This window comes from Argentina anserina, chromosome 6 (genome assembly GCF_933775445.1).
Source record: "Argentina anserina chromosome 6, drPotAnse1.1, whole genome shotgun sequence".
In the NCBI taxonomy this organism is placed as follows: domain Eukaryota; kingdom Viridiplantae; phylum Streptophyta; class Magnoliopsida; order Rosales; family Rosaceae; genus Argentina; species Argentina anserina.
In genome coordinates this window covers 8,269,019-8,293,401 of record NC_065877.1, presented here as the reverse complement: position 1 = coordinate 8,293,401, position 24,383 = coordinate 8,269,019, and the positions used below count along the sequence as shown (strand labels likewise).

Here is a 24,383-nt window from a genome sequence, read left to right as displayed (position 1 = left end):
TCATTGTATAATTAACATACACGCAGTGAAAATGACAAAAATTTATTTACATATAAGAACCAATCAGAAACAATCACAATAAAAATTTGACCAATAACATTAAGGAGGTACGCCACGTATGATATGTGGCTGGTATATATATTAATTTCTCTTTGTTCAGATACTAATTGTACAATTGAGCTGGTGTTCGACCTTAGGAAGAAATAATGTAAATAAATAACTTACCAATCACTTCAACTAGACACGATGCAATATTATAAGTTTGGAATCGAGTTTTAAGATGAATTATGATATTTATTAACTCTTCAAATGTTAAATTCGACGATAAAAAATGAGCGATAATAAGAATTATAGTCAGTAAAACGGATAAAACATTTAATATTGTAAGTAACCACACTACCGTATCAGCAATAACATGACGTTAAAAATGGGTGCCCTTGGGTTTTGTTTCGGTGAAGTAGTCACATTCTTACCGGCGACCCATAGGCCACAGCACTGGCATCGTATTTGAAAAACCGTTGAGATATTTCCGTGCACACAAAATACGCGCCTTTCAAATCCAATCCTCAAAAGTCAAAACCCATAAAACCCCCCACCTCACCTCCCCCACCAGAAATTCATTTTTTTTTCCGTCAATAATAAATAAACCAAAAAATTCCCTCCGGTATCCCCAAGGAATGAGAGTGTTAGTGATCCTTGGCTACACTTCATCTTCAATCTCTACTCCCCCAAACCCAAACCCAAACCCTAATCCCAATGGCCACCGCTCCACCAAACCCTACAAACCCCCAATCCCTAAGCTCTCTCCCTCCTCCAAACCCTCTCCTCAAATCTCCACCGTCCATTCCCGCCCTCCGCCTCTCTTCGCCGGCCGCTGGGACCCCCGCAACACCCACCTCTCCTACTTCGCCGACCTCGCCTCCAAGCTCGCCCGCGACGGCAAACTCCCCGACTTCGCCATGGTCCTCGAGAGCGTCGTCGTCTCCGGCGTCAAGCCCTCGCAATTCGCCGCCGCGCTCAAGCCCGACATGGTCTCCAGGGGCATTTCCGGGTTTCTGAAGGCGGGGAAGGTCGGGGAGCTCGTGGAGGTTTTGATCAAAGCTGAGGAGCTCGGGTTCCGGCCGCTGGAGCTGTTTGATGGCGGCGCTATGGAGTTGCTCCGAGCACATTGTCGCCGCCTCTTGAAATTGAAGCAAGTTCAGGAGCTTGTTGAGATCATGGAGGTTCTTTCTGGTAAAGTCTCCGATAATTTCTGGACTGACTTGTTCATTTTTATTTTTTTTAGGTTAATTAGGAAACATTGTGAACTACATTGATAATATATGATTCTATTTACTTAAACAATTACGAGTAGAAATGTGATTTGTTATAGCTGTTGTTTATGCTGGCTTAGGGATGTAGTCACGTAGGAGATGTGTAACAATTGTATCGAAATGGGGTGGGGGTAAAATATGTTCACGAAGGATTGGATTATAGTTAGTCATGGGTTGAGACTGTTTGCAATTGTAACGAAAACGGTTTTGTTCAGGTTTGCATTTCCCACTCAGAGAATTGGTGGAGCCATCTGAAGTCATCAAAGTATGTGTGGATAGACGTAGTCCGAAATTGGCCATCAGGTATTGTATCACTTGAATCATGATGTAATCTTTTATTTGTGGGAGGCACTATTTATGCTTCGGTTATTAATACTGTGCAGGTATGCCTGTATATTTCCACAAGCGCATATGTTATTCTGTAACATTATGTATGAGTTTGGAAAGAGGAGGGCGTTAGCGCCTGCTCTGACAGCATATGAAGCATCCAAGGCAAAATTGAGTGGCTCTAATATGTACATCTACCGCACAATTATTGACGTCTGCGGTGTCTGTAAAGACCACATGAAATCTAGGTACATTTACGAGGTAGATATCACCCTGAACTGTATTGATCGCTGAAATTATCTTATAGCTCAAATTTTGAACTTCAGCACTGAGTTCTTAAGTATCTCAGTCTCATAGTTGAGTTCTGTCAGTGTGCTAATGGTTGATGGCAACTGTCAACCTATCACTCAATAAATTTAATTACTTGTGTTTAGGGTTGATGACACAATTAATTTCTTTTTTGGTCTTTATACCATGGAAACTCTTGGCGTATTTTGAATGTTTGTGGATTTTGCTCTAGTTAAGAAATTAAAGGGACAAGAGATGAAGACAAAGAGAGATTAGTGCTGAAAACTATTTAGATATGTTCACGTTGTCTCCTGATGAACAATATATAAAAACCTTATGAGGATGAATTCTTAGGTTCTTTGATAGTTTCAGCGCAGTCATTCAAATAAAGAGCCAGATCTCTCTTTACCAATGTTCATTTTTTTCCCTACAGGACTTGCTCAAACAGAAGGTCATTCCAAATATTTATGTTTTCAACAGTCTGATGAATGTAAACTCACATGATCTGAGCTACACATTTCATGTATACAAGAGTATGCAGGTAATGCTTTCTCTCTCTCTCTCTCTCTCTCTCATCAATTGCGGATAAAGTCGCCTTGTTATGTGTGAAGCTACAATTATCTAAATAGTTTTTTTTTATATCCAGAAACTTGGCGTCGCAGCAGATTTGGCATGTTACAATATTCTTTTGAAGGCATGCTCTCTTGCTGGAAGAGTTGATCTAGCACAAGATATTTACAGGGAAGTACGACATTTGGAATCCACAGGGGTGTTGAAATTGGATGTCTTCACTTACAGTACAGTTGTAAAGGTACATATCAATCTCCTTATGTGCTACTAAATTTCATTTCAGGAGGTACATAAACATATAAGTACCTTTTTTGCTTAAGCTAGTAATGAGTAGCAATGAATATTCATATAGTTGGCCATTTCACTATTCCCATAACTAGTGACCAATTTTCCAGGTCTTTTCAGATGCAAAAATGTGGCATTTGGCTTTGAACGTCAAAGAAGATATGTTATCAGCAGGTGTAATGCCAAATACAGTTACATGGTCATCATTCATTAGTGCCTGTGCAAATGCAGGTCTTGTTGATAAGGCAATCCAATTGTTCGAAGAGATGCTCCTGGTCAGCTGTGAGCCTAATTCACAGTGTTTTAACATTCTTCTACATGCTTGTGTTGAGGCTTGCCAGTATGACAGGGCTTTTCGCCTTTTCCATTCTTTTAAGAGTAATAAACTTCAGGAAACTTTTGGCAAAAACTACAAAGGTAGTGCAGGTAGCAGTTCAACTGGAGCATACTTGTGCACTTTCAAATACTATTATGTTTAACATACCTCTAATTATACTTCCATCTAACTTTACTGAAGGGCTTTCTTTTACACCTACAATTACAACATACAATACTTTGATGAAGGCCTGTGGATCTGACTATTACCATGCAAAAGCACTGATGGATGAGATGAAAACAGTAGGTCTTTTACCTAATCAAATAACCTGGTCGATCTTGGCTGATATCTGTGGAAGCTCGGGGAATGTTCAGGGTGCCTTGCAGGTAGCACACTAATGGTCAAGGAATATACGTCAATAATTTACTTTTTGCTCTATGTTATTTTTTTCTCTCATTCTCATTTGATGTCCTCTTAAGGTGATATAATGGTTCACTCATAACAATATATTTCAGTGCAGATCTTGAAAAATATGCGTGTAGCTGGCATCCAACCTGATGTTGTTGCCTATACAACAGCCATCAAGGTTTAAAAGCTTTCTCATCACACTACCTTAGGTTATATTGTCTCTTTTTACCTAAACTTGATGTATATGCCCTTGATTTCACAGATCTGTGTAGAAAGTGAAAATTTGGAGTTAGCATTGTCGCTATTTTCAGAAATGAAGAAATATCAGATCCACCCAAATTTGGTAAGTGCTACCAATTGATGGTTCTAATTTGAGGTCATATATTTCTTTAACCTTATACTGAAAAAATGCTTGAGGATAGATGGTTCTGCATAAAACTTGTAATGTTTTCGTGAACAAAATGATGACTACTAATAACAAATATGTCTACGGCAGTAGCCATTCAAGATCAGTTCAACAAGTGTTCTCCCTGTGGCTTTTTCAGGTGACTTATAATACACTTTTGAGGGCTCGTAGTAGATATGGTTCTGTAAGTGAAGTACAACAATGCCTGGCCATATATCAGGACATGCGGAAAGCAGGGTAAACCATCTTGAATTTTAATTTTGAATGAATATCTACATCTCACTAATAAAAGAATTTACTTTGCAGTTACAAGCCCAATGATTATTACCTCGAGCAACTAATTGAGGAGTGGTGTGAAGGAGTTATACAAGACAACATCCCGAAACAAGGCGAGTTCAGTTACTTGGAAAAAGTTGACATAGGAAGACCTGGAAGTCTGCTTCTAGAAAAAGTTGCAGAACACTTGCAACAACATATTGCTGACACTTTAGCAGTTGACCTTCAAGGACTTACAAAGGTATGCTCGTACAAGCCAGTTGATTTTTCAAAGCATATTACTGTACAACATTAGTTGGTAAACTGAATGTTTGTATTATATATGTTTAAGGAAAGGATAGTCAGTCTGGTATTGTTTCTGTGTTCAGCCTTTTCAATGATTCATCTCTCTATTTTTCTGCCCCGGATGTTTGCTAATATGCTGCAATTATGCTAACAGGTTGAAGCTCGGATCGTAGTTCTTGCAGTTCTGCGAATGATCAAAGAGAACTATACCTTAGGTATGAACAGAATGCTTCACAACGGTACTGCATTTCAAATTCCAAATGCCTATTTTTAAGTTGAGAAGCCATTTATTCATTTAGATGAGACGAGGTAAGAGAAAGACTCAAGCACGTTAAGTAAAAACAAAACTCAGAATGCTGATCCCTACATTATAGTTTCAACTTTACAGCTTGTTGATGTTATAATTTGATTATGGTTGCAGGAGATGGTGTAAAAGATGACATGTTGATCATGGTGGGAGTCCATGATGAGGGTGATGGATCAACAGCTAACAATTTAGAGGTCAAAGAAGCAATAACCAAGCTTCTACAGGATGAATTGGGGCTCAAGGTTCTTTCAACAGTACCTAAAGTTGCACTTGATACCACATTAGTATCCGAAAATACAATAGATTCAGATCAAAGTTTGGAAGAAAATCCAGTAAGGAATGAATTGCAGTCGGAGTTAGTTTATTACACTAGAAGACCCGTGGTTTTGGAAAGGCTGAAGGTATCCAGGAAATCATTGCAACAATGGCTTCGAAAAAGAAGTTCCTCTAGCCCTCTAGGAGGTGATTGATTATGATGCAAGCAAGTAGAAATTTGTATATGCTATTCATAGAACAATAGTTACTCATCGAAAATAAAGAAGAGAGAAAACAATGACCTATCCTATCCTCATTCTATGCACAAGCGAGCACTAAGTAAATGGACACGCAAGACCAGAACTTGCCTTGCGTGCGACCCATCGGAAAATGTAAAAGCATTAGAAGCCAGCTGATTCGGAAAACCAACCACAAGTTCTTCCCGACCAATCAACCCATACTTTATATAACCCACCCAATGGGCAAAGATTTTCTCTTCTTCTTACGATGGTTGGTATGGTTCATGGTAACGGACGTACCACGTGGATGTGCTACGCTACGAAAGGTAAGTGGAGGGGGTAGGTGAGCTAGCATAAGTTATAAACAGTGTTGCTTCAAGTGTTAATATTGGTCTGATAAATTTATATAGTAAATCATATACTGTTTCCGAAATTAACCGGTTGAGTTGGTAGCATAGCAATGGAAGCAGAGAACAAGCAAGTGATCTTCAAGGGGTTCATAAAGGGCACTCCGAAGGAGACAGACTTGCAAGTGATGGCTGGAACTAGAATCCAGCTCAAGGCTCCTAAAGGCTCGGGAGCTTTCCTGGTCAAGAATCTCTACCTCTCTTGTGATCCCTACATGAGGGGACGTATGCGTGATTTTCGTGATTCCTATATTCCCCCATTTGTTCCAGGCCAGGTATATATTCACCCTCGATCATTTCACTTTTCTTCCGTTAGTAATATATTGGTGCCTCGAGAGGAATTTATACATGTATAATTGAACCTGCAATGAGAAAAGTATATACCTACATCTTTGTTAAGGCCGGGACTTGACCTCGGCATTCAGTGCTAGCTCTGACATGAACGGTTTTGCTTTCTGAAGCCAATTGAAGGTTTTGGTGTCTCCAAAGTTGTAGATTCTGATAATACGAGTTTCAAGCCTGGCGACTTGGTCTCTGGAATGACCAGATGGGAAGAATACAGCTTGATTCGTAGAACTGAGCAGTTGAGAAAAATTAAGCAAGATGATGACATCCCTCTATCATTCCGTTTGGGTCTTCTTGGTATGTCATTCTACAGTACTCTCCCTGCATTTCGTGTTCTTCTTTATCTTGGACCTACATAGCACGGAAGCTTGGTTGGACGATCGATTCCCGTTTCGGAAGCGGAAGCGGGAGCGGAAGCGTGGGGAAGCGCGACGGAAGCGCGATTCCGAAAAAGGTGGGTTTGGAAGCACGGCGGAAGCGTTGGTTTCCAAATTGGAAGCGCGACGGAAGCGTTGGCTTCTAAATTGGAAGCGCGACGGAAGCGTTGACTTCCAAATTGGAAGCGTGATTCTTTTTCTACCTCTATTTCATCAATTAATGTCTTGAGACTCTTCTTGTCGTCTCATCTTCTTATTTATTTCTTTAAGCGGTTAAAGATGATCAGCATCAATCAATCTAATATGTGTCAGAAATAAGGGGGAGAGATATCAGGAAAATCTAGATGAGAGAGATATAGAGAGAAGACAGATAGTTGTGAAGAGATATGAAAAAAAAATCCATATGAGAAAGAGAGACAAAGAGAAGACGAACCTTTTTTTTTTAATTAATTTCATTTAGGTGATGTCTCTTTGACTTGCACATGTTCAACACCTTCACACTATGTTGTACATTCTTTTGTTTGAATTTTGAAATGAAGTTGTAATAATGCTATAATTAAAGATAATCATGGGTTAGAAAATAAGTAATTAATAGTTATCCAGTTATTTTAATACTAGATAAAAGAATTAAAAAATAAAATATAAAATATTATAATATATATATTATTCTGACGCTTCCAAAACGCACCCGCTTCCTTAATTTTTAGAAAAAAAACGCTTCCGCGTTTCCAAACGCTTCGCTTCCACGTACCCGCACCTGATTCATTACAGGCTAGTCTTGGACACAAACCACTGAAACTAGACAGAGTTTTCGGCCTTTGTTCATTGTTTTTTTTTTTTTAAATTGCTCATATATAATATGCATATTACATGCTAATTTCGTGGCAAGTATAGAACAGTTTTAGCTTTAAGCACATTACTATTTGTCGAATTGTCGGCCAGTGCTTTCTTTTTTAAGTTCAGGCTCGGAGTGTTTCATGACTTCATCTGAGCTTACTTTTTCCCTTGGATAGCAAATCAGTGGCCTTCAGGAGCAATGGAAAATTAAAAATACAATTCAAATCAATGAACATACAGGCAGTTTCTACACAACTAAAAGAATGTAAAATAAAAACTGCTGTACTAGCTACATATGATCATACATACATAATACATATATACATGGAATGTCAGTACAATCCTTTGCTAGCATATATACATATTTTGTTTTCAATTCTTGAAGAGTGACCTAATTTCTACGTTCCGACCTATGACAGGTATGCCGGGTTTTACTGCATATGCCGGATTCAATGAGGTCTGCTCTCCTAAGAAAGGGGAATATGTTTTAGTTTCTGCTGCTTCTGGAGCCGTTGGTCAGCTTGTTGGTCAGCTTGCTAAGTTGCTTGGCTGTTACGTAGTTGGAAGTTGTGGTTCAAGCCAAAAGGTAAGGACTCGATAACTGACTCACTGTTGCTCCTTTGTCATACATATATCAGATCTTTCACTTACCTATAAATAAGATGGAACAGTATACTTGATACAAGTGAATTGAAAGGTGCAACTATTGTACGTATTGCATGGATATCACGTACTCAGAAAAATTATAACTTGATTGGAAATGTCTAGGTTGATCTTTTAAGGAATAAGCTTGGTTTTGATGATGCTTTTAACTACAAGGAAGAGCCGGACCTTGATGCAGCTCTGAAGAGGTAGTGATGATGCTGAGTTAATGAACTGAAACCATCTCTGATAATTGCTCTAGTTACATGATTCCAGCTACACAGGCGCGCTCTTGTAAATTTGCATTTGCGTGACCTTGTATTACTCTGAGTTGCATGAAATATTCATTGAATTTTAATCTTTGATCTGATGAATATTTATAGGTACTTTCCTCAAGGCATCGACATTTACTTTGATAATGTAGGGGGAGAAATGCTTGATGCAGCGCTTGTCAACATGAGAATTCATGGTCGAATTGCTGTTTGTGGGATGGTGTCTGAAAAAGATCTATCTGATCCTCGAGGGATCCACAATTTATACAATCTCATAACAAAGCGCATCAAAATGCAAGGATTTCTGCAAAGTGATTACTTGCACTTGTACCCTCGTTTCTTGGAGGATGTTATAAGCCTCTATAAGCAAGGCAAGATTGTTTACATTGAAGACATGAATGAAGGCTTGGAAAGTGCTCCATCTGCTTTTGTCGGGTTATTCTCGGGAAGAAATGTTGGCAAGCAAGTCATTCGTGTAGCAACATATGAATGAACGTTTAACTTTTTGATGAGTCCGGGAGTAGTGCAGTACACATGTTTAATCCCATGCTTGTATTGATATTAATATATGAGGAGTAAGCGTTCATTCTATAATAATAAAGGAGTAATTGATTATAGACCCAAAAATCAACACCATTTTTAATTTAAACCCACTTTTAAAACTCTGTTCAGTTAGGTTGAACAAGAAATAAAAAAAATATTTTCTATAAGAAATAAAATTTGTTTTTGATGAAAATTAATTTCTTTGCCACTGGTATAAATACATTTGGTATGTTTCTGAATTGCTTAATTGTAGCTTCAATTTAATATCTCATCACTTTACATTAATCAATTCACCTTGAAATTTTTTCATTTTTGAAATTCCTTGTCACCTCTAAATCTTTTATCGAAGTAACCTTAGAGTAAGTATTTTTGTTATTCTATGTTTTCAGTGTGTGTATGTGTGTTTGCTAAATGTTAACTAAATTAGAAAGTTGGTCAAAGCTAATTTTAAAGAGTTTCAATTTCTCAACCTAGAGGGTAAAAAAGTGAAATTATTCTAAATAAATAATATATGTTATAAAAATATTAGGTTAAAATAATTAATTTGGGTTTAGATTGAAAAAAACTTTTGGGTGTGGATTTAGGTTTTGAGTTTATGTCTAATTATCTCTAAAATAAAAAGAACGTTTCTAGTAGAGATAAGAATAAGTCTAGCAATGCAACATTTGACTCAATCTGGAACGTGCTTCATTTGGGTACATCTGTTGGTTTTAATCCTTCATTTAAAAGAGCTACGTGTCACGTCCCGTTTTAGGGAGTGTCAATCGTAAGCATCGCTGGTTAAATGAACATCATGCATAAGTGAGATTGCTCCAAGATAACAAGTGTGGGAGATATATGGTTGCTCATTCCGATGAGTTCAGGCAGGCCGACCCGGTTCAGTTTGGAGAGCTTGTCGCTAGTCGGGGACTTAACGTCGCAGAAAGGAGTTGGCCGCCCTACACACAGGTTGGGGTCTAGAGCCAATCCCCTGATGAGCCCAAGACAAAGCGAAACCAGTGCATTGCCCCGTTGGATAAGACTAGCTCCATGGACCAATTGTGGCAGCCGAATGGCTAGGTCCGTGACAAGTGGTATCAGAGCGGCCTCAACATCGCTGTCGTTGTGTCGCCAAGTGCTCACACGTGTCGCCAAGTGCTCACACGTGTCGCCAAGTCCCTAAGATACATGGGGCTACGTGGGGGAGTCGAGTCGCCTTTAGGGGGAGGACCGGATGAGAATCCGTGGCAAAGTCCAGGACGAGAGATCCGGCACGAAGTCATTGTTGAGCGATTTTTGGGAACTCATTTTCGTCGCTCAAGCATCGTGGGTGTACAAGGATTACGCGGACCGCAAGTAAGGATGCCGTGTACGAGGACGTACACCAAGTTTGGTAGGGAAGGATGTCACTTCTCTAAACCGAAACAAGCCACTTTTACATACATGCCATTGCACTCTAACATGATGAACACAAGAAGGCTGTGTACCTCTCCACAAGTTTTATGAGTAAATTTTGAGAGAGATGCGTTTGCTTAAAGTGGTAGAAGCAATTACTCAAGCAAAGAGATGATGCTTTTGCTTTCCTTGTATCTGATCGTTTTCCTTATGGGAAGAAATAATAATAGAGAAAGATGCTTTTGATAACGTTTTGCTTTTGTTCTGGCTTTTGTATGGGACGCTTTTCCTAATGGGAAGATATTATACTATTATAGAGACAGAATGACAGATGCTTTTGGTTTATGGCAGACAAGAGGAAGTGTCTGATGATACGGTAATGGACTTGATGAGCTCGATCAATTTGCAAATGTTTCGGTTCTGGTTATTGTGAGTGGGCTGTGGGTTCACCTAATTTTTACTAATTACTAAATTTTCAAAACCAACTAATTTCATGGCCGATGAGAAATTGAGAATGACACACAGATTTACGTGTTCACCAAAAACTCATAGTAGAGTTTAAGGCTACGTCACGGTTGTTTGCTAGTGGTTTCACTATGAAGGAAATAAATGGTCAATTACACATTTACACTAAATAATGATTTAGCTATAAAAGATCAACCACGAAGTAAAAAGGCTAAGGAAATTGAATGTGCGAGCAGCTCCGAGGCTCATCACGGGTGAAAGTGAGGCCTCTTTCCGAGCTGACGTGGACCATATTTGCCATGTATCAACTCCTGACAGGTTGTTCGATCAACATGAGCAGAACACTGCATAAGGACCCGCGAAGCAGAAATTGTAAACAACTTGAAAGAACAATGGCATCCCCAGCTCCAGTGAAACATCACAGCTTGGCAGGCACCAACACCATTTGAGACTGCAATTTGAAAGTGGACTTCAACATATATTTATTTCCAAAACTGGAAAACCTTGAACTGTAGTTTGGACTACATACCTCAAAAGTTCACTGGCTTCATCTTATTAGATTGTTTTCTTATTAATCATTCAAAGATCTAAGATTTGATGCCTTTCATGGCTACCAGTTGCGTTGGAGAAACTAAATCCCCAATATTGAAAATAAAAGGGAGAAAATCGTCAGTTGCTGCAAAAGGATATATAGGAAGAGTTGGTATACACATTCATGGATATATTATTTATACTAATAAAGAGTGCGACACTAAATGGAGGTTATACGGTTATACCTGTATAGTGAAAGCCATAATGAATTATCAGTTCATCTCTTTCCAAGCTAGTAATGCTATGAAAGAGATCAGGAATACAGAGTTAGGCCAAAGACCAATTTAGAGAACAATGCTTAAATTACTTGAACAATTAATTTATTTCCCACAATGATGACAAATTTGTCATTTAATTTGTAAATGAGGGCATTATATACAGAGAGGTATTGTAGAATATTCCAATTACTTTTACTCTGCAAGTCTTTGAATTTTGGTGGAGAAAATCGATAAATGTTTCAAATTTGACAGCAATTAATCCATTGCATGACATCCATTGCATGACATAGAAGGGTCACTAAGTTGTATGTATTTATTTCAAGCAATTAAACAACAAAGATCATAAGATCATACCTTGCCTTGGTGGAAGTTAACGAACTTGAGGGACTGCATAGTGCTTATAGCGTAAATGCATGCAAGCAAAACCTCCGCAAGAACAAGCCTTCAATTGTGCGTGTCAACGACTAATCATTGCAAAAGAAAGGAATAAAAAATAATTGGCTAAGGGATGCCCATATGACAAGTGACAGGCAGTGCACAAGCTTTCTAAATTGAACATGGAAGATTCATGACTTAAATGTTTAAAATATGAGAAGTAACTGATAACTAACAGATAGCTGTAAAATCTCTTTCAAAATTCATCTCTGAATATTTCTTTTGGCTCTGAGAACGCTTTTGCCAGCTCCAAATGAGTTTATGGGCACATGACAGCTTTGATCACAAATACAACAGAGCATCTGGCAAGGTATACATTTCAGCAATTTTCGGAAGAGAAAGAAACCTTGTCCAGCAAGTAAAGAGCTACACTTTGTAGAGTTGGTTTAGAAATTCAATTCTATATGGACAAAACGAGCAACATAAAATAAGGGTCAGAAGATCCTACCTTCACACTGCAATCTGTCAAGAGGTATTCCATGCAACAGCTTCCGCTATAAATAATTCCTCTATTGAAAAAAGAGTTGGGTGATATGATGTTACAAGTACACCAGTGGTTTGGAGGAATTGGAGTACAATTCAGAGAACAAACTGAATTTGGAGATGGCACTACCGTTTTAGACAACTCAACAACTCCTCATCTGGTGTTTCGAAAAGCCTGCAATTCCAATAATTCCATTTCTAAATCATGCTGCAATAGTGTGGAAAACTATTCCAACCCTACTCTATTCCTTTCAAGCAATGCTGTTAAATACTGAATACCAGACACTTCCCCGAGTTGTAGGAAGTGTACGTGTATCTTTTACCTATAGTATCACTCCCTAATAACGAAGACCTAAACCATTATATAAACGTCAGGTCTGAATGTCTGATAATTAACATTTTTGTTTCTCTGGGCAGTTAATGCAATCAGCTGCATGTGTGTCATGTATAAATGTATGTTTTCATATATCTCACGAGGAATGAGTAAATAACTACCTCGTACAGGAAATCATGGATCATGAAAAACCAACGTACTGAATGGATCTTCCATGCTTCCTTTTTACTGCAAAACGCAAAGGATTATCAGCCAGCTATATTAGTTCAATAACCAGGATTCAACCTTAATTTCCAGTACACACCTATTTGCATCGATATCAGCCTTCTGAGCAATTAGGAATTTGCTGCTCTCTGTTGGTCAATTCTCGATATATGTACCTTCAACTTTAAAAAGGAAGTTTGGTCAGTGCCAGAATAAAAAGACAACTATCAGAAAATGAAATTACTGTGGTAAATTATGAAAAAAAAAATTCTTACTTGTGAGGTATGGAATATGACGAATCTTGGGCCACTCTGGGCCGCTCTCCTCCCTGCAATTTTCTGCTAGAGAGAAACAGTAGTAGATGACTAGCTTGTTCAATTTGGTGAGCCGTCGCATAGCTTCAGCAGAAGGTAGATACTTTATACCATTGCTACATCGTATACTCAGGTACTCGAGAGATGCAAGGTTTCCCAACCACTCTGGGATCGCTTCCACTCCCCCACAAAATATTATATCCAAATCTCTTAAACCGAGAAAGTGTTGAATTTGTTCAGGGAAAGACGTGAGCCTTCCCCACCCGACGATTTGTAAAGATTCAAGCTGTGGTATAGCTTGAAAAGCTGGGAATGCATCGAGCTCCGTAAAACCACCAATTGACAATTTCTTCAAATGGGTGAAGCTGCAGGACTGTGACAATGCTGCTAACCCATCCGGTAGACGTGTTAATTTATCACAATTAGAAATGTGCAAGCTGCGGAGGGATAAAAGCTTCTCTGAACTTGGAATACTCTCTAGATTCTTGCAATAACTTATGTCCAAATATTGAAGAGAGACGAGGGTTTGAAGAAAGGCACTAAATTCTGGCCCGAATTCTGCACCTTCAAAACCATGGATTGACAATTCACGGAGTGACGTGAAGCCTCCTGGTGGAACTGGAAGAGAATCTAGACCACTTACACATAGCTCTTGGAGGGAAGTACTCAGACTTGCAATAGAAATGGAGGGTATCTTGGGGCACTTCTTAAATTTCAAATTCCGAATAGAGGTACAGTATTCTAGTCCACCCGGCAGGCTTGATAATTCGGGACAGTTGTCAATAACTAATTCACCAAGAGATGGGAGACCTTGTGGAAATGGAATGGAAGTTATTTTATAGCAGTTTGTCACCTTCAATGTTTCAAGGGATGTCAAGCCACCGTTCTTGGTAGCATCTGGGATGTACTCTAGCTCGTGACAACCAAACAAGATCAGCTCTTTTAGAGAAGCTGTCAGTATCCCATCAGGTAAGTATCTCAGCTTGTAGCAATGCCATATCTCCAAGTATGAAAGAGATGCATAGCAGTACTCAGATCCTTGGGAAATACAGGTCAGCTCAGGACATTCGATTATCTTCAAATGTGCAAGCTTCTTGTTATTTTCTAACATCTTTTCCGGCAGAGAAGTGAGTCCCTTGGCATACGTTATTCCGAGGGACGTAAGAGTGGTGAGTTGATTGCTTAGAATACATGCTATTGGCATAACTCCGTCATCCATGTGATCTATCACCAATTTTTTAAGAGACGGAAAATGACTTGGAGCATGCTTCAATCGTTTACACTGAATCAAGGTCAGCTCCTCAAGGCAAGGAAACACCATACTTCTTCTCTCTGTTGGCGCTTCCATCCATTCAATCAGGTTCCGCACCTCTTCAATGTGCAATGATTTCAAAGCAGGGAACAAGGGCCGCACCTCCATACTTGATCCATTTCCAAAATTAATGAGGCTATCACCATAAAACTCAGACCCTATACAAGTAAGATTCTCCATTCTCTCAATCTTAACACAGTTGAGATTGGGTAAATGCCCAAGTGCTGGAACTCCCTCACATTTGTTGCACCCCAATAGTTCAATCTTCTTCAAATTGTGGGCTAACAATAACCATGATGGAAGTTTAACACCCATGTATTCCTGAATCTCTAAAATTTCCAAACTAGAATGAGGTTGGAGGCCTTCTAGTAAATGGTCATCATTCTCCACATTATGGCTCTGCCTATCAAGCTTCCATCCAAGGATTAACTTTCGTATATGTTTCTTGTTGACCAATGCTGCTTTTTGAGCTTCTTTTCCATCTCCTACATTTTCCAATCCATAAATAGACAAGGTGTCATGCAACTGGTTTAAACCAATTAGTTCCTCAATTTTAGGACCTGTCTCTTTACCAACCTTGATAAAAGGTAATGTCCGGAGATTAGTCAACCGACCCAATATCCCACTTGGAACTTTCATATATCTACCAAAATAGATGTGCCTTAAATTGACCAAATTTGCAATTTCAATTGGGAACTCTTCAAGCTGATAGGGTATTTTCAATGTCTGCAAGTTATAAAGCTGACCAATTGACTTGGGAAATATTTTGATTTTTGTTTTCAAAACATTCAAGTACCTCAAGTGTTTCAACTTCCCAATTGAAGCTGGCAACTCTAAAATATCTGCCTTGCATAAATTTAAGACACGTAAAGATTTGGAGTTAAATATGCTGCTCCCAAGGGCTTCTCCATTTGAAAAGACTGAGCGTAAACTCTCTGATTTTGATACATGTTCTGCAAGATCATGCACCAGATCGTGCATCTTACATTTGATAACATTACCATCATAATCCTTTGTAACGTCCTGAAAGAAAGACTTCCCCAATAAGATTTTGAAATATTCACTACCTCTTTCCTCCATCTCTAGACTTTTGTCGGTACAAGGATGGAGCCATCCTTGAGCCATCCAGAGTTGGATCAAGTCCTGCTTTTCAATATCAGAATCTTTGATAAACATGGAGCAGTATGCGAAACATTGCTTCAGCGATGGAGGTTTTAGTTCATCAAAACTCAACTTCAATATTGATAGGATTCTCTTTTCTCCTTCTGGTGAATCCCATATTTTACTGCTTACAATTGATCGCCACTCGTCGATTGTTTTAGAGCGTAGCATGTCTCCCAAAACCTATTATATATTTAGTTAGTTATGTGTTTGATATAATCTCATTCTACTATGATACAATTCTAAGCTAAGTAGACTATATATATGTCGGTTAACTATTATGTAAACAAAACGGAAGAGGGAGGATAGTATCTTGAGGAGCCCCTTTTACTGTATTAGTTGACAATTGAAGCTTCTTTTATTAAAGCTTGACTTGAATAGTTGTCTGTGGAAATTTCATTAAGAAACCTAAACTTAATGTAGGTTTTAGATGTTGTATCAAATTTTTTTTTTTTTTAAGTTTTTAAGATCTTCTCATTCATGACACGTTTACTAACTAAAAATGTAACTCATGAGGAATAAAATTCATCAGCAATAGGAGACGGAATGAAATTGTAAGTGGAGAATTTAATTCCATCACTAATAGGAATCTAGGATTATGCTAACAAACATCGACCGATGTTAATCAAAACACAATTCTATGTCATAATGAGTGATTTCTAAAGTAGGCAAATTTAGACATCGGTTTTTAGCCGATGTTAAAAATGTCTTTAGACATCAGTTTTTTCGTAAGACACCGATGTTATTAGCTCAGGGTGGATGTTATTATCAATTTTGAAAGTAAAGACTAGACATATACACATCCTCTGGGTGTAGTTGAATAACTGCATAGGGTGGTTATTTGGAGATATGGGTAATTACTGGTTGAAAGTTTTCAAAATTATCTCTTGTTTTATTTTCTATTATATGTTTATTTTGAGAGTTTCTATTATCTTGTTTAGTGAATACTAATCTTTTCTAATCTTTTCAGAGTTAATATGGTACGTTTTTTTTTAGAATTAGCAAGCCCCAATGTTATGGTTTATAAAAGTTTAGATAATTAGCTTTTTTTTCATACAAGGTATATTTCTAACTAATTAACATGAGATTTTGACCAAGAAAGATTAGAATACATTTTTATTGAAAGGATTAGAGCTAGTACTGTTAATAATTTTCATACCTTTGCCACTAATGGTACACCTCCACACTTTTTAGCAATCTCTTTCCCTGTTGTCTCCTGCTCTTTGGACATTGATGCACTCCGGCCAGCAACTGCTTTATCTTTCAATATGAGCCAACACTCATCGTCTGATAATTTTCTCAAATCACACCTTGGGAGGGTCTCCATGACTTTCGCAACTTCATCACTACGAGTAGTGACAATGATGCTGCTTCCTTGAGTATCATTAGCCGCTAACAAACAATTCCTCAAGTCTTTCCACTTCTCATGATCTTCGCTCCAAACATCATCGAGCACTAGAAGGTATCGTTTCTCTTTCAACTCTTCCCGAATGAACTTGCAAATTGCGTCCTTTCTCTGTACTGCAGCTTTCTCTGGTTTCAGCATTTCCAAGATCCCCCTTAAGATTGTCTTGACTTCAAAAGGGGTGGATACACACACCCATATTTTCTCATGGAAGTGTTTATCGATCTCAGAATTATGATATATTGATTTAGCCAGAGTTGTCTTTCCTAGTCCGGGCATTCCCACGATGGCCAGAACTGGAAGACAATTTTCTTCAGTATAGTGTGACTTGATCAAGGTTTGGACTACGTCCGACACAACCCCCTCCCTTCCAATGATGAGCTTCTCATCGCTCTCAAAGCTGGAGATGGTCTCCCTATCAAGCACTTCAACATCATGCGTGGTTGCATCTGATAATGTCCTAGCAACTAACCCAATAGGGCCAGCTGCTTGCTGGAATAACTTCTCCAAATCTGAGTTGATTTTCCTGATTTTGTGTCCCATCTTTAAACGAAATGCAGTTGGATTGGAGCTGGAGAAGAAATTTTTCATCTTCTTCTTCATCTGGTCTTGGAGTTCTACTTTTCGTCGGAGAACTTCATACCCGATTGCATCCAGAACATCATCAGCTTCCTGTGCTATGCCCTCGAGATCTTTCACCCACAATTCCACAGCCTCCCCATGCTTTTTTGAATGGTCGACATCTCGTAGCATGGCTTGGATCTTGAGGAAAGAGTCACGCAGCTGTGCTACATCTTCTTTGAAACCCAAGACGAGAGTGAATTCTTGAGCAGCAAGCGAAGTCACATTGGTCAGTATTCCCTCGGCAGCAAAAGTGAGCAGAAATTCTGCCATGTTTTGCCGAACTCTCGGCAAATTAAAGAAAAGAGCTTTAGGTATTTGACGAAACAAGAAGTAAATTGAAGAGGCAGTGCACCTCTCCTCAAAGTTAATATGAATATATAGACATAGCAGATGGAGAGAATTGCATAAGAGTTGATCTAGCTTAACTGTAAACGTGATTGGGCTGACGCCAATGCTTGAGGTAGTCGGCAAATAATTCATACATATTCTATTTTAATCAATATGATAATACAATTAGGACAAATGAGCAAGGCTGTCAGTTTGATAATCGTAACACGTTCATCATTTCATATCACAAACTTCATAAATAATGATTCAGAAGCTCATCGATGACAGGCAAAGTTTGTTATATAAGACGACTGGTATTATTTTTATTCAAAGTCCCCTATACTAATCTCAGAACCGAATTAACAAAACAATAGCATGTGCCTCGTTCAAAGTTCCGATTCAGATCCACACCTTTCACGGTGAGAAACACTAAACTCAATAAACTGCCAACTGGTGTATCATTATAAAATTTCTAGAGGAGCATGTTAGACTCAACCTTGTGGCAGATCTAAAACCAATGAAAGTAAAACTCTTAATTTACGAAGTTAAATATGAGCATCTGAATCTGTTCTTAATACTGAAGTTTGGGGATGTTTCAGTTCAGTAGTTCATATGATTTTTGCCAGAGTTTGAGTTCATCTCACTCTTGCTGAAATAGAATTCCAGTTCCTGCGTTGGTACTCAAACAAAGAGGAGGATTCTGTATATCTTTTGAAAGGAAAATGAGATTTATTTGAAACCATTTTCTATTCTGCTTAATTATTTATTAGGAAGAGAGCTGTAAAATTAGATCGGCTACTTGGGTTCCTCTAAAATGTAAGTGAGATACGATACGTTGTACGGTCTACCAATCATCCATAAGTGAGTGATGAGAATGTACATGTCCAGCTATGTCATCTCTAATGGAACTGGATTCATTTTAATTCTCTCTGCTAAGATCAGTCAGTCCTAATGTTGAGATAAGAAACATGTATGCTCTCATATCTGTTAATTACTACGAGTCTACGACACTGAAACTTATAAGACGTCTCAAGTTGGATGAGCTCCGTATGAAAAGATTTTCCTTAGGATCTCTATATTCATATGGGCAGGCTGGGCAGCAAGGTTAGACTACACTGACCTTATAGCCCACAAATTGAGGTACACCTCACTAGATATATAGTAAATCATCAGACTTTACAAAGCAGACTGTTATATTATAGTTAATTGGCAAACGTCAAAATACACAGAATTTACACCCCACAACATGCTTTAAGAATATCTTTTATATCTGGATCATCCCCAGCTTCTTTATCCTATGAAGAAGAATAACATGAGAGAAAAATTAGCCACAATTCATTAACTTCCTTCCTACATGCAAAGATGAAATCTTTCAAACTTCACATGCACAAATTAAATCCTAAAACCAAGGTCTGTTGTCCTAAAGAAAATGAGTATTCTTGTGTTTTTTAGGAGATACTGACTCAGGTTTCAAACTGATAAATAACCACATGAAATGGACCACACAACTCACAAAGTTATGAATTCCCATTAAGAGATGAAAGGAGACTAACCTTGTGAATGTACGAGATATTACTTTTACCCGGACCTGCAACTATGATTCCACCCTGCTGCCTGCCAAACATACAATTTTACTTCAGTAAAGTTGCTGCTAAAAATCACTGAAAATTGTGGCACAATGTGAAAACTTGCAAAACGTTTTCACTGATATTACCAGCCGCCTCTGCTTACGGTGTCCTGTTCAAAGGAAAGCTTCCAATCTTGTCGATAGCCCTCCATGTACAACTGTATTATCTTCAGTCCTGCCTAGAATGCAGTGGAAACAACTTAAAAGAGAAGCATTTCTAATCCTCAGATTTCCAGAAGCACCACTGATAATTACATGATTTGCTACAGTGGAACAAAAAGGTACAATGTTTACTACATACTTTGGGAGTGAATGTGGTGGTAACACCAGAAACAAATCTTAATGCCTCATATGATGAGTGACTGGGATCTGCATAGACTTCTGAAAACAGAAAAGATAGTTTCATGACCGAGGTGCCTTGTGAAGGAAGAAAAAATTAAACACTACACTTGGTAAGAGCTCTTTTACCTCCTTTGAATTTTGTTTGCTCAGAGAATGATTTCGCCTGCACCAAATTACTGCTTATAGTTATAACAAAGATTCATTGGATTGACATAAATGGTAGATCACGATATGAAACAGTTGGCAAAGTCTACATTAAAAAACTTTAGTAAAACTTGATGTGCAGAACTATCAAAGAAAACAAAATTATAATAAGATGTATGTGTAGCATTTTCAGGACAAACCTGATCAATACTACCAGGTCCAATCAGAACAAGAGCCACACCAGATTCATCCATTATATCCTGTCGACAAATGACATCTGCAAGTTAGAATTGTGTTAAGATAAAAGTATGTAATAGAAAACATATCTGCAACAAAAACATTCCAACAAGCTAAAGAACTGGTGACCTTGTATTAGGTATCAACTCCATTCCATGGGATGATGAGATACTACTTACCAACAGCATATAACATCTCTTCTAACTATTATAAGAATAAATAATAGATGGACAGAATTGATGAGGAAACATAAAAGACAGGCTCTACCATTCAACATATATGCCCGATTGTTGTTAACTTTGAAAGAACTTAATGGGATAGGTTTAGGACTTCACTTTTTTTACCAATGAGATGCTAAACAAAAAAACTAAGACTCTGCTAAACGGTATCCTATGTTAGCAAGCTAAACAGCCAGTACCCCTGTATTGACTGTTTCAACTTCAAAGAGTGCACAGGGTAGTTCACGAAAATTTACTGAGAAAGTAAAACATCAGTACGCAGGGACCGACCACTCAGTAACAGGCCCTAGTCAAATTAAGAAAATATAAATTAAAAGAATGAAAATGGTGTGTCCAATATGTACAGTCAAATAATTCAAATTACAATAGTTTAAGGGGCAGCATTGTAGCTGTGGCAACTGGCAAGTATATTAACATATCAAATTGTATGTAAAGACTAAAGAGCAATAAGGTACCTTCTTTGAGGCAAGATAGTCCGCCCGTTTACGGCAAAACACACATCTGAAAGTTAACAACAATAAATTGAACAAAATCCAACAATGTTTTGAGTTTCAACACAGCATAGTATCTCAAAGTCGAATTCTTATCGGAAATTAGAATTACCCGAAATGGCGCGCAAATGCGATGACAGCTGTCCTGTCTTTCCACAAATCCGGAATCGGAATCCCACTCCCGTTCAGATCATACACTTTCACCGTATCTAACAAACTCGCTGCGTCTTCAGCATTCGAAGAAGACTCCACTCCTGTTCCAATTCATCTTAAACATGAACAACTCAAAAGAAACCAAAACAAACGATTCTAATCCAGTCAAACAGATTATCGAAATAGAAAACCTTGCCTTGCGAGCCCGATACCGCCGAGCATGCTACGACGTCGCTTCGCCTTCGCAACGAATTGACTCCACTGCTGCCTCTATTCGGATTCAGCAACAAACTGACACGCCTCGAAGTCTGATTGGTAGTGGTGCTGTGAGCTCCAACTCTACTGGGGAAGAGACTCGCAGCAGAGAGAGCAACCGCCATCGTTTCTCGAAGAAAGAAAGAAGCAAGTGAAAGTCGCGAAGTCGCCACCACCGATCATTTATTTGTGGGAAGACGGACGACACGTGGCGCATTCTGGTTGCCAAAACTCTCAGCTACATGTCGTTTTTACCACCAAGGGAGACAAAACGACGTCACTGTTCCAAAGCTCCACTCTCTAACGAACTCGTCTCTGCCAAACCGTAGCCATTTTCCAATGGCGGCTCTAACCCGCCTGGCTAAGCCCTCCTCGTTCGCATCGCGCTCACCTATCTCGTATCTCAGCCGGTGCTTATACTCCGGCGTAGCCTCCGAGTCCAGCTCCCACGCCGCGTCGTACCCGCACTTGGGCCGCAAGCCCAGTCGCGTGGTCAACGATCCGAATAACCGGAGCGTCCAGTGGGTCTTCCTGGGCTCGCCGGGAGTCGGAAAAGGGACATACGCTAGCCGGTTATCGAATCTCCTCGGCGTGCCTCATATCGCTACCGGAGATCTCGTCCGCGAAGAACTCGCTGCCTCTGGTCCTCTCTCTCAACAGGTCTGGCTTTGTAATATCATCTCAACTTTTGTGATCAGATCTGAAGCTTTAGTGTTAGTAGAGTCTGATGTTTGTTGTGTTTGATTTGTTGCAGTTATCGGAGATCGTGAATCAGGGGAAGCTGGTTTCAGATGAGATTATAATAAACTTGCTCTCCAAAAGATTGGAGGCTGGAGAAGCTAAGGGCGAGCTAGGTTTTATTCTCGATGGTTTCCCGCGAACCATGAGACAAGCGGTGAGTGTGTTAAGCTAGATTCTGTACTGTATAATGTGGCAAGAATAAGGATGAAAGTTGTTGAATTGCTTAACATGTTTGGACATTATAAATATTTATAATGTGGAAGAAATGGGGGAAATAAGGTCAGGGAGTGATGGTTTGTATGTTATGTGATGTAGGAAATATTGGAAGGAGTGACAGATATTGACCTAGTGCTGAATCTAAAGCTCCGGGAAGATGTGTTGCTTGAGAAATGCCTAGGTAGGCGAACCTGTGGTCAGTGCGGTGGAAATTTTAATGTGGCATCAATTAATGTCAAGGGCTTGAATGGGAGTCCCGCGATTAGCATGGCTCCGCTTCTGCCCCCGCAGCATTGTATGTCAAAGCTTGTTACTCGGGCAGATGATACTGAGGAAGTGATTAAGCATCGGATTGATATATACAATGAGAAGGTGTATCTCCTTATTCATTAGTTTTGACTGAAATGACTAACTTTTGTATGAGAGAAACTCATGCAGAAGGTGCTTGTGTTTATTTTTTGGAATTGGTTGTTTGTCTGTTAAGTTTCATTTTGATTAGTGACGAGTCGTACTCTGATATTCCTGCAGAGTCGGCCTGTTGAAGAATTCTACCGTAGTAGGGGAAAATTGTTGGAGTTTGATTTGCCTGGAGGGATCCCAGAGTCTTGGCCGAAGTTACTTGAAGTTCTTGATCGTGATGACTACATGGAACAGCAATCTGCTGCAGCGTAATTTTATACTTACCATTTAAAGGTGATTATACCCAGAGGTGTGCACTGGGATCTTTTTGGTTGAGAGACAATCTATTTACTAACAATTTTGTGGCAGCAATAAGCCTTAGTGAAGGACGCTGGATGATTATCCTCCATAGTTGTAACTTATAGACTTATAGTTGATCAATATATTGCATCTTGTGGGGATCAGTTCCCCTCGATAAAACTTGTTCGTCCTAAATAGCCTTCATGTGGAACTTCCAATTTAAATATTGTGTGTATGATGTAGCAGTCAGCAAAGTATGGTATTCATCATTGGATATATAGTTTTATTCAGTGATTAGATATATAGTCATTAGTCTATTGTGTATATAGGTTTATTCAGTCATTCTATTCTTCATCAGAGTTCCTTGCAACTGGCCGAGCTGGTTGGCTCTAGTATTGCCAATCAGGAAGTTAACAGCTGCAGATATTAATTTGTGACACAATACCAGCTCTTGACTGCATAAGTTTCAGTGGTGCAAGATAGAATGTGCAGCACAATTTACTGATAAAATACTTTCAACTTTTGTGATGTTTTACAGGAACTTAGTGTGACTATTGAAGATCTGTGTGCTTAGATTGTTGTGTTTTTGGCTCGTTGATGCATGTTGGAGAGTTAGGATTCAGTAATCAAATCCAGGTTTAGAAAGGAAAGAATGTAACACAGCTTTTCTATATGTTTTAGGAGAGTATATCTTCCAATATTCTATTAGGATTTGTGTTAGGTTTAGTAATCCTAGTCTATATTGTATCAGCAGCCCCTATTGATATAAATAGGGCTGCAGGGGGTTTTTTAGACAGAGAGACAGAAATCCTAAAGAGAGAGCTAAGGGTGATAGAGAGATAGAAGCTAGACAGGGAGGGGTTAAGGTCTGTAATAAGTACTTGTACTTAAATTCTTCAGTACTAGTAAATCTCTCAAGAGAGATCACAGTGGAGGTAGGCTTCAGTTGAACCACTATAATTTTAGTGTGTTTCTGTTTACTCTTCTTTGCGAATAACTTTTAAGATCTAAAGCGCTTATATCAACATAGATCATATGTTATTAAGTATTTGTGTATCTAGAGTATGTGTATATCTTGTCTCTTAGAATGGTATCTGAAAACCTGAAAATAATTGGAAATTCTGCCGAAGTTTTATGTTTGATTCTTTGTGAAATCCTGAAAATAATTGGAAATTATGCCGAAGTTTTGTGTTTGATTCTTTGTGCTCGTTTGCTGTTCTGGGTTTTCTTGCATTTATGTTTTTATTTCTAACCACTTATTTGATGGCTATTTATTACACGTGTTTTCTTCATT

At 38.7% G+C, this 24,383-nt stretch overlaps 5 protein-coding genes across 11 annotated transcripts; 3 read left to right on the top strand and 2 right to left on the bottom strand.

Annotated features, from left to right (window-relative positions):
* Positions 1-677: 677 nt before the first annotated feature.
* Positions 678-5,262, top strand: LOC126797799 (pentatricopeptide repeat-containing protein At5g02830, chloroplastic). The gene is given in 13 exon segments (XM_050524521.1): positions 678-1,233; positions 1,529-1,616; positions 1,697-1,901; positions 2,362-2,469; positions 2,575-2,739; positions 2,894-3,234; positions 3,236-3,485; positions 3,620-3,685; positions 3,770-3,850; positions 4,053-4,150; positions 4,220-4,430; positions 4,629-4,689; positions 4,896-5,262. Coding segments are annotated over 13 exon segments (2,586 nt in total). The 3' UTR covers positions 5,252-5,262.
* A 206-nt stretch (positions 5,263-5,468) lies between these two features.
* Positions 5,469-8,760, top strand: LOC126797800 (2-alkenal reductase (NADP(+)-dependent)). Of its 3 annotated transcripts, none has more exons than XM_050524524.1 (6): positions 5,469-5,601; positions 5,729-5,957; positions 6,144-6,324; positions 7,661-7,827; positions 8,010-8,092; positions 8,267-8,760. In XM_050524524.1, exons 2-6 carry the CDS (start codon positions 5,736-5,738, stop codon positions 8,646-8,648), a joined length of 1,035 nt encoding a protein of 344 aa, XP_050380481.1. In that variant the 5' UTR covers positions 5,469-5,601; positions 5,729-5,735; the 3' UTR covers positions 8,649-8,760. The 3 variants fall into 3 exon arrangements, with proteins under 3 accessions (XP_050380481.1, XP_050380480.1, XP_050380482.1); XM_050524523.1 differs by having other exon boundaries at positions 5,487-5,601; positions 5,734-5,957; XM_050524525.1 differs by lacking the exon at positions 5,469-5,601 and having other exon boundaries at positions 5,815-5,957; positions 6,172-6,324.
* Positions 8,761-10,593: 1,833 nt separating this feature from the next.
* On the bottom strand, positions 10,594-18,561 carry LOC126797759 (putative disease resistance protein RGA3). Of its 5 annotated transcripts, none has more exons than XM_050524474.1 (10): positions 16,749-18,561; positions 13,078-15,772; positions 12,903-12,984; positions 12,760-12,826; positions 12,230-12,439; positions 11,958-12,147; positions 11,701-11,810; positions 11,314-11,369; positions 11,067-11,213; positions 10,594-10,988 (listed from the first exon to the last, which is right to left on the bottom strand). In XM_050524474.1, the coding sequence occupies exons 1-3, from the start codon at positions 18,096-18,098 to the stop codon at positions 12,959-12,961; spliced, it is 4,071 nt and encodes a 1,356-aa protein (XP_050380431.1). In that variant the 5' UTR covers positions 18,099-18,561; the 3' UTR covers positions 10,594-10,988; positions 11,067-11,213; positions 11,314-11,369; positions 11,701-11,810; positions 11,958-12,147; positions 12,230-12,439; positions 12,760-12,826; positions 12,903-12,958. The 5 variants fall into 5 exon arrangements, with proteins under 5 accessions (XP_050380431.1, XP_050380435.1, XP_050380434.1 ...); XM_050524478.1 differs by having other exon boundaries at positions 11,067-11,168; XM_050524477.1 differs by having other exon boundaries at positions 12,128-12,147.
* A 432-nt stretch (positions 18,562-18,993) lies between these two features.
* LOC126799467 (thioredoxin-like protein AAED1, chloroplastic) lies at positions 18,994-21,568 on the bottom strand. The gene is made up of 9 exons (XM_050526671.1): positions 21,375-21,568; positions 21,138-21,279; positions 20,990-21,035; positions 20,259-20,318; positions 20,041-20,077; positions 19,874-19,953; positions 19,660-19,751; positions 19,499-19,559; positions 18,994-19,240 (listed from the first exon to the last, which is right to left on the bottom strand). Exons 1-9 carry the CDS (start codon positions 21,556-21,558, stop codon positions 19,178-19,180), a joined length of 765 nt encoding a protein of 254 aa, XP_050382628.1. The 5' UTR covers positions 21,559-21,568; the 3' UTR covers positions 18,994-19,177.
* Positions 21,569-21,740: 172 nt separating this feature from the next.
* On the top strand, positions 21,741-23,413 carry LOC126798816 (adenylate kinase 1, chloroplastic). Its single transcript, XM_050525879.1, has 4 exons — positions 21,741-22,093; positions 22,188-22,328; positions 22,490-22,762; positions 22,919-23,413. Exons 1-4 carry the CDS (start codon positions 21,773-21,775, stop codon positions 23,060-23,062), a joined length of 879 nt encoding a protein of 292 aa, XP_050381836.1. The 5' UTR covers positions 21,741-21,772; the 3' UTR covers positions 23,063-23,413.
* The last annotated feature ends 970 nt before the right edge of the window (positions 23,414-24,383 follow it).

What these genes read in the sequence shown, in the direction of transcription:
- LOC126797800 (XM_050524523.1), top strand. Translation starts at nt 5,544, where the DNA reads ATGGTTGGTATGGTTCATGGTAACGGACGTACCACGTGGATGTGCTAC. An exon ending in GATGTGCTACGCTACGAAAG is followed by an intron (nt 5,602 to 5,733) that starts GTAAGTGGAGGG and finishes TTGGTAGCATAG; the next exon opens with CAATGGAAGCAGAGAACAAG. An exon ending in CTTGATGCAGCTCTGAAGAG is followed by an intron (nt 8,093 to 8,266) that starts GTAGTGATGATG and finishes GAATATTTATAG; the next exon opens with GTACTTTCCTCAAGGCATCG.
- LOC126797759 (XM_050524474.1), bottom strand. Translation starts at nt 18,098, where the DNA reads ATGAATTATTTGCCGACTACCTCAAGCATTGGCGTCAGCCCAATCACG. An exon ending in GTGTACCATTAGTGGCAAAG is followed by an intron (nt 15,773 to 16,748) that starts GTATGAAAATTA and finishes AATATATAATAG; the next exon opens with GTTTTGGGAGACATGCTACG. An exon ending in TCATATTCCATACCTCACAA is followed by an intron (nt 12,985 to 13,077) that starts GTAAGAATTTTT and finishes TCCTTTTTAAAG; the next exon opens with TTGAAGGTACATATATCGAG.
- LOC126799467 (XM_050526671.1), bottom strand. Translation starts at nt 21,558, where the DNA reads ATGGCGGTTGCTCTCTCTGCTGCGAGTCTCTTCCCCAGTAGAGTTGGA. An exon ending in GCAAACAAAATTCAAAGGAG is followed by an intron (nt 19,954 to 20,040) that starts GTAAAAGAGCTC and finishes TTCTGTTTTCAG; the next exon opens with AAGTCTATGCAGATCCCAGT. An exon ending in ACCGTAAGCAGAGGCGGCTG is followed by an intron (nt 19,560 to 19,659) that starts GTAATATCAGTG and finishes TATGTTTGGCAG; the next exon opens with GCAGCAGGGTGGAATCATAG.
- LOC126798816 (XM_050525879.1), top strand. Translation starts at nt 21,773, where the DNA reads ATGGCGGCTCTAACCCGCCTGGCTAAGCCCTCCTCGTTCGCATCGCGC. An exon ending in CTGGTCCTCTCTCTCAACAG is followed by an intron (nt 22,094 to 22,187) that starts GTCTGGCTTTGT and finishes GATTTGTTGCAG; the next exon opens with TTATCGGAGATCGTGAATCA. An exon ending in TTGATATATACAATGAGAAG is followed by an intron (nt 22,763 to 22,918) that starts GTGTATCTCCTT and finishes ATATTCCTGCAG; the next exon opens with AGTCGGCCTGTTGAAGAATT.